Source organism: Zalophus californianus, chromosome 4 (genome assembly GCF_009762305.2).
Source record: "Zalophus californianus isolate mZalCal1 chromosome 4, mZalCal1.pri.v2, whole genome shotgun sequence".
Taxonomy (NCBI): Eukaryota; Metazoa; Chordata; class Mammalia; order Carnivora; family Otariidae; genus Zalophus; species Zalophus californianus.
In genome coordinates this window covers 190,001,708-190,009,818 of record NC_045598.1, presented here as the reverse complement: position 1 = coordinate 190,009,818, position 8,111 = coordinate 190,001,708, and the positions used below count along the sequence as shown (strand labels likewise).

The following is an 8,111-nucleotide window of genomic DNA, read 5'->3' as shown; positions in this document are numbered from 1 at the left end:
GAGTCCAGGGCCAGATGCCCTCCCAGCGGAAACCTACCAAACATTTAAAGAAGAATTAATACCTAGTCTTCCGAAACTGTTCCAAGAAATAGAAATGGAAGGAAAACTTCCAAACTCATTTTATGAGGCCAGCCTTACCTTGATCCCAATACCAAACAAAGACCCCATCAAAAAGGAGAATTACAGACCGATATCCCTGAGTGAACATGGATGCAAAAATTCTCACCAAAATACCAGCCAATGGGATCCAACAGTACATTAAAAGGATTGTTCACCATGACCAAGTGGGATTTATCTCTGGGCTGCAAGGTTGGTTCAACATCCACAAATCAATCAACATGATACACTACCTTAATAAAAGAAAGAACAAGAACCATATGATGCTCTCAATAGATGCAGAAAAAGCATTTGACAAAGTACAGCATCCTTTCTTGATTAAAACTCTTCACAGTGTAGCGATAGAGGGTACATACCTCAAGATCATAAAAGCCATCTATGAAAAACCCCCAGCGAATATCATTCTCAACGGGGAAAAATTGAGAGCTTGTCCCCTAAGGTCAGGAACACGGCAGGGATGTCCACTATCACCACTGCTATTCAACATAGTATTAGAAGTCCCAGCCTCAGCAATCAGACAACAAAAAGGAATAAAAGGCATCGGAATCTGCAAAGAAGAAGTCAAGCTCTCACTCTTTGCAGGTGACATGATACTCTATGTGAAAACGTAGAAGACTCCACCCCAGAAATGCTAGAACTCATACAGGAACTCAGTAAAGTGGCAGGATAGAAAACCAATGCACAGAAGTCAGCTGCATTTTATATACTAACAACGACACAGAAGAAAGAGAAATTAAGGAATCGATCCCATTTACAATTGCACCCAAAACCGTAAGATACCTAGGAATAAATCTAACCAAAGAGGGAAGGAATCTGTACTCAGAAAACTATAGAATACTCATGAAAGAAATTGAGTAAGACACAAAGAAATGGAAAAATGTTCCATGTTCATGGATTGGAAGAACAAATATTGTGAAAATGTCTATGCTACCCAGAGCAAACAAATAGAGCCTAAACCCAGGCTGCAATCCCTATCAAAATACCATCAACTTTTTTCACAGAAATGGAACAAATAATCCTAAAATTTGTATGGAACCAGAAAAGACCCCGAATAGCCAGAGGAATGTTGAAAAAGAAAAGCAAAGCTGGCGGCATCACAATTCCGGACATCAAGCTCTATTACAAAGCTGGCATCATCAAGACAGTATGCTACTGGCACAAAAACAGACACGTAGGTCAATGGAACAGAATAGAGAGCCCAGAAATGGACCCTCAACTAACGGTCAACTATGGTTGACCTATGGTCAACTAATCTTCGACAAAGCGGGAAAGACTATCCAATGGAAAAAAGACAGTCTCTTCAACAAATGCTGTTGCGAAGATCAGACAACCACATGCAAAAGAATGAAACTGGACCATTTCCTTACACCACACACAGAAATAGACTCAAAATGGAGGAGAGACCTAAATGTGAGACAGGAATCCATCAAAATCCTTGAGGAGAACACAGGCAGCAACCTCTGTGACCTCAGCTGCAGCAACTTCTTCCTAGAAACATCGCCAAAGGCAAGGGAAGCAAGGGCAAAAATGAACTATTGGGACTTCATCAAGATAAAAAGCTTTTGCAGAGCAAAAGAAACAGTCCACAAAACCAAAAGACAACCGACAGAATGGGAGAAGATATTTGCAAATGACATATCAGATAAAGGGCTAGTATCCAAAATCTATAAAGACCTTATCAAACTCGACACCCAAAGAACAAATGACCCAATCAAGAAACGGGCAGAAGACATGAACAGACATTTCTGCAAAGAAGACATCCAAATGGCCAACAGACGCATGAAAAAGTGCTCAACATCACTGGGCATCAGGGAAATACAAATCAAAACCACAATGAGATACCACCTCACACCAGTCAGGATGGCAAAAATTAAGAAGTCAGGAAACGACAGATGTTGGTGAGGATGCGGAGAAAGGGGAACCCTCCTTCACTGTTGGTGGGAATGCAAGCTGGTGCAGCCACTCTGGAAAACAGTATAGAGGTTCCTCAAAAAGTTGAAAATAGAGCTACCATATGATCCAGCAATTGCACTGCTGGGTATTTACCCCAAAGATACAAATGTAGGGATCGAAGGGGTACGGGCACCCCAATGTTTATAGCAGCAATGTCCACTACAGCCAAACTATGGAAAGAGCTTAGATGGCCATCGTCAGATGAATGGATAAAGAAGAGGTGGTATACTCACACACACACACACACACACACACACACACACACACACACACACGGGAGTATTATGCAGCCAACATAAAAAGAGAAATCTTCCCATTTGCAACGACGTGGAAGGAACTAGAGGGTATTATGCTAAGCGAAATAAGTCAAACAGAGAAAGACAATTATCATATGATCTCACTGATATGTGGAATTTGAGAAACAAGACAGAGGATCATAGGGGAAGAGAGGAAAAAAATGAAACAAGACAAAACCAGAGACGGGGACAAACCATAAGAGACTCTTAATCTCAGGAAACAAACTGAGGGTTGCTGGAGTGGAGGGGCATGGGAGGGATGGGGTGGCTGGTTGGTGGACACTGGGGAGAGTATGTGCTACGGTGAGTGCTGTGAATTGTGTAAGACTGATGAATCACAGACCTGTACCCCTGAAACAAATAATACATTATATGTTAATAAAAGAAATTTACTTTGTATCCTGTATCTATTGTTTTCAGTGTTTGACACCCCTGGTGGTCTATTTCTACTTATCCATTGTATCTTGTTTCCTTGTGTCTTTTGTAAATTTTAGTATTTTACCAGGTATTTATGAGGTAATAACGAAAAGGTTCTATGAATTCTGAGTTTTGGTGTTTGTTTTAGGTATCAGGGAGGTAACTTTTATTAAATGATTGAAATTCTCTTCTATTCCGGAATCTCTAGAAAATCATGTTAAGTGAATGTCGATGATCATAGGGTTCTTACCCGTATTCTCTTGAGAGCGCGCGACATCCTTCTGTGAGGACGGGACTCTTGCCCATCCAGGCCATGGCCCAGGACTCAGCACTGGGCTCTTGATGAGCCGCCGGCCAGGGCCTGGGCGCCCATGCCGTCGCCGTGCACCTGCCAGGGGCAGCATGGTTCAGCACTGGCTGCACGGCACTCTTCTGGCTTCACCTCATCGTCAGGTCATCGTGCCAATCGCTTTTCCCTAGGAGCTCGTGAAGTCGGCCTGGGGCTAGCGCCAGTCCTAAGCCTCCACTCTGCACCCCACACATTTCCGGGAACGTGGGCGGGACCTCCGGAAGTGCTGCCACGCTGCCTCTGAATTCCTGAGCCCTGACCATGCCACTGCTGGATGGTGCTGGGCCTCCAGACACCTCTTTGGTGGGGGCAGCTTCGTGTGGCCAGAAGTTCTTGGGTGATTAATAGGTGACAGAGCAATGGTCTCCCATTTAACAGCACACACATTCCTTCCAGAACATATAGTAAGCCCACACCCCTAATTATGTAGCTCTTTTGTAAAACTATTCTCCGCGGGACAGGTGAAATATTAAGGCTTCATTTTTCACTTAAAAATGAATACAGGTAGGGGCGCCTCTGTGGCTTAGTCCATTAACCGTCTACATTCGGCTCAGGTCATGACCCTAGGGTTGTGGGATTGAGTCCCTTGTTGGGCACCCTGCTCAGTGTGGGGCCTTTTTCTCTCTCTTCTGCTGCTCCCCTGCTTGTGTAAGTGCTCTTTCTCTCTCTCTCTGACAAATAAGTAAAATCTTTTTTAAAACATGCATATAAATAGAGGTGCCTGGGTGGCGCACTCGGTTGAACATCCAACTCTTAGTTTCGGCTCAGGTGGTGATCTTGGGGTCCTGAGATCGACCCCCCACCCTGTTTGGCTACATGCTCCGCAAGCAGTCGGCTTGGGAGTCTCTCTCCCTTTACACGTCCCAATGTGCCCCCCTTTTTCTTTAAGGTAGATAAATAAATCTTTTTAAAAAAATAAAAATAAATACAAATAAACCTCTACTACTTTCTTCCTGCACCCCATTATTTCCCCTTGTCCAAGTCTTCGCGGGCTGCCTTATATCAGTACTGATCTTCCATAAGCTTCCATAAGCTGGTCTCCTCAGCCACTCACTTTCAGTCCGGGTGTCTCAGAACCTTGCTCTCCACTTTTTTTATATGTCACTTTATGTTATTATTCGCTTTTGAGAAAAACTAGACAGACCCTAATTCCGGTAAGTGTTTGCTGACTTCCCATTAACCAGACCCTGAGCTCACAGCAAGGCAGGGAGGGAGGCGGGGCCGCACCCTGGCTGAGCCAGCCCTGCCCGCGCCCAGGTGCCCCTAGGGCCTATGTTCCCGTGCAGATTCCCTGGAGAGGGAAAGGATTTGCACCCTCCTGGCCGATCGGTGGTGGAGGAGGACTGCTGCCAGTAGCGTCGGCTTCTCCCCGCTCCGGCCAGAGACGGCTGAAGGGGCCGTGGGGCCGCGGAGAAGAGGGGCTCCAGACCCTGCGGGCACACGGGCACAAGCCGGGGCCCGGCCTTTCCATCGCGCCCAGCCCTTCATCCCTCTGAGCCTCGAGTTCTTCCCGGGGGCATTGTGTTCGAGAACTCCCACCTCACAGGCCCCGGGGAGGACCCAGCAAGTTGGCATCTGGAAGGTGCCCAGCTCTCTGCTTCAGCAGGCGCTCGATGAACGCGGATTCCTTCTCCGCCGCTCAAAAGTCGCCTCTCTATTTGAGGCCCTGCTCTGTGGTGACGCGAGGTGGCAGGCAGGCCTGGAATGGAAGCCCCCCCCCCCCCCGGAGAGAGCCTGTGTGTGTCCCTCTGTGCTGCGGGGCACACGTGTTCCCTCCTCTTCACAGCAGCCCTGGCAGGGGAGCACTGAGCTGACCCGTGTGGCCCAGGCCGGGAAACCGAGGCTCGGAGAATCCGTCCAGCTGCACAGCCTCGCGGCTCATCCGTGGCAGAGGTGCCACGAGAACCCCGCTCCTCGGGCCCTCCCCGCGCCTCTTCCCCCCCATCAAAGGACGTGGGGTTGGGAGTGACCGCACACATCTTGGAAACAACCTCGCAGTAAAGCGTCTTGGGGTCAAAATCGTCTCTATGTCCGCGGCGCTCCTGCAGTCTCACTGTCCAGCGCTCTGTGGAAGTCCCTTTTCGTGTGTCCTGCTTGGAATTCCCCGAGGCTCTTGGCTGCGGACGTCCACTGGGCTCTTTCTGAAAATCCTCCAGGTGATCTGGAGGGACCCCGCTTGATGATCCTCGTTCCAGTGCCTCGTCAGGACTTCCCGTGCAGGAATAGCCTTGCCTTTAACATCGCGGACGTCCACAACCGGGACATCTGTTCCTCGGGCAGGGGGTCTGGGCTGAGGCTGCGCTGCACCTGAGCGATTCTCTGGCTCCTTCCAGTCCCCCAAGCATGGTCCCCTGCCCAGGGCCACCTTTTGTGTTCATTACTCAGCCTGGGGGTTCCCCGAAGACGCGAGGGACAAGAATCCTGAGCCAACGTGAGGGCGTTTATCCTGGTTCTCAGGCGGGAACGGGTGGGTGTTCTTCCTCACCCCCCCCCCCCCCCCCCGCCTTGCGGATCTCAGCTTCCTTCTCTTCTCCTGATACAGGCATAGTCTTTCAAAGTCCTACCCTGGGGCGCCTGGGGGGCTGCGCCGGTTAGGGATCTGCCTCGGGCTTGGGTCCTGATCCCAGGGTCCTGGGATGGAGCCCTGCACTGGGCTCCCTGCTCAGCGGGGAGTCTGCCTCTCCCTCTGCCGCTGCCCCTCCCCCAGCTCCTGCTCTCTCTTGCTCTGAAATAAATAAAATCCTAAAAAAAAAAAAAGTCCTGCCTTCAGTGGGGTTCCAATCGCAACTTCTAATCCTGCTTGGGTCCTATGCCTCGCATCCTTTCCCCCATAGAACCGGACCCTCCCTGACCCGCAGGGGCTGCTGGGCTGGCTGCTCCCTTGCCCGTCATTCTACTCGTTTCTGGATTTTGAAGATGTCCAGCTCAGGCATGCATATTCTTTTTTCCATGTTTGTGGTTATTTTTGTTTCAAAAAAGGAAAGACTGAAACAGTATCAGCCTCCTGACTGGTCATAATCTGAGCACCCTGTCGCACGCTGTCATGGTGCTCCTGGGGGAGCACGGGGCTGACAACGTGTGGCACAGCCTCACTGAAATCTCACTCTGTTTGCAAACACTTTTCCTCTTTCTTGCAGAAATATCTGCCTACCTTGCAAGACAGGTCCTAGAGTGACTGGCTGTCGAAACAGGATTTCCCTTTGGGCTGCAAAATGTTCCGGAATTCGACGGTGGTGATGGCTGCACAGCATGGTGAATATAGTAAAAAAGACCAAATTACACACTTTGAAATGACGAATTTTCTGTTGTGTGGATTCTATCTAATTTAAAATCAAGTTTAAGAAGGAGGAGAGGACAGGGCAAAAGAAGGTGTAGCTCTTGTGCTCCCTTCACGTCTCTTTTCTGACCCGGACCCTGTGTGCAATGAGAATGACAGCAGCAGCCCAAGAGTCCCCCTGCCATTTCAAGGCGCTCACCAGCTGGCCCTCAGCCCCTTACCCTTCTCAGAGGTCAGCAGGTGAGGAAACCTCTCGCCGGCGTGAAGACAGGTGCCATTTTGACCGAGGACTCTGGTTCACGCACGACTGGTCTGACCCACACAAAGGCACCGGGCACAGTGTCCAATGTCAGGCGCTCATTGTCTATGTGCTACCTTGTCGCCAAGCACCCTCCTGCGACCATCGTCCCGACCTGAAACCGGAAGCATGGAGCCTCAGGTGGCCTCAGCTGCCTGTGGTCTGGGCATAGCTGGGATTACTCTTTCAGCCGACACATGCACTGTCCCCTGTAACTGTTCTGCTTTTCATTCGAAGACTCGATCTCTGTATGCTAATGTGGCAAGAGGTTTTGGTTTACTTGTGAGATGATGTCTAAAGAGGAACGAACAGATCAAACGCTAAAACCACAAAGAAATCTCCGGGTAAGCAGTACCCAAACAATGATGTTCTTTATTTCTCTCTTGAAATAAGCTTAAAGGGGTAACCGGCCAACTGGGAGGCGTGTGGGTCAGGGTCCCCGCTCACAAGGGAGGAAAGGAGAGTGAACTTGCTCTGAGGAATGGGGGGAGAGATCAGGCCCTCCAAGAGGGCTTCTCATGTCAGTGTATTACTGACTAGGATGGAGGCAACGCTCAGGAAAAATGTTGACTCTCCCAGGCGCACAGTTCCCTCTAACTCCTCCTCAATTGTATAATCAGGTAGGATATCCCTCTCGAAATTAGTAGGTCCTCCGTCATTGCAACTCATAGAATTACAACAATGAACAAAATAAAAACTATTAGTTTTAAGGATTCTCGGGGCTTCAGGAGGTGTTTCGGATGGATATAAAAAAGTGCAGTTGGATGTGCAGTTCTTGTAAACGTATAGTTCCCGAACATTCAAACCTAGAGATACAGAGAAGAAAATCATTGATTTCAGTTTTCTACTTGCAAATATCAAAGCACACTTCACCTAGTACTAACTAGCTCCATGCCCACATTCTACATCCGCAAATGCTACGTTGCCTAGAATTCTTCACTGATAAAAGAATGTCCAAGTAAGGTCACTAGAGGGTCTGGTTCCTCCTTGAACAACTTCTGGAGATGTTTTTCTGTCTACACTGCCACCTCGCCTCTGCCTCGGGCTCTCCCTAAATAGTAGGATGGCACCTTGGCACATAGCTGTACACATGAAATGCCCTGTTCGTTATTTGTCCCAAGAATTCCAGGGCTCTATAAATACAATTGCTTATGTCCCACAGGATCACACAGCCCCTGAAGTGGAGTGCCCCTGGAAGTGTGGCCCTCACCTGAGTTTCTGCAGTTAGATTGGCCCCTTGGCCAGATGTTCCCAGCTCCCGGCCCAACATATAAACGTCGATGCACGCTTAATGCCAACCTGCTCCCCAGCACAGACTGGGCGCTCTGTCCCCCGGAGGTCCCACAACTACTGTGATGACCTTCCCTGGTGGGCACACCCAATAGCCTCGGCCAACAAATGCCA

At 49.1% G+C, this 8,111-nt stretch overlaps 1 protein-coding gene and 1 long non-coding RNA gene across 2 annotated transcripts; one reads left to right on the top strand and one right to left on the bottom strand.

Moving 5' to 3' along the window:
• The first annotated feature begins 4,316 nt into the window (after positions 1-4,316).
• LOC118356907 lies at positions 4,317-6,128 on the top strand. Its single transcript, XR_004820023.1, has 2 exons — positions 4,317-5,599; positions 5,967-6,128. It is a non-coding gene; the product is annotated as an uncharacterized LOC118356907 (long non-coding RNA).
• An 843-nt stretch (positions 6,129-6,971) lies between these two features.
• On the bottom strand, positions 6,972-7,590 carry GML (glycosylphosphatidylinositol anchored molecule like). The gene has a single exon (XM_035727189.1). The coding sequence runs from the start codon at positions 7,536-7,538 to the stop codon at positions 7,224-7,226; it is 315 nt and encodes a 104-aa protein (XP_035583082.1). The 5' UTR covers positions 7,539-7,590; the 3' UTR covers positions 6,972-7,223.
• Between the last annotated feature and the right edge of the window lie 521 nt (positions 7,591-8,111).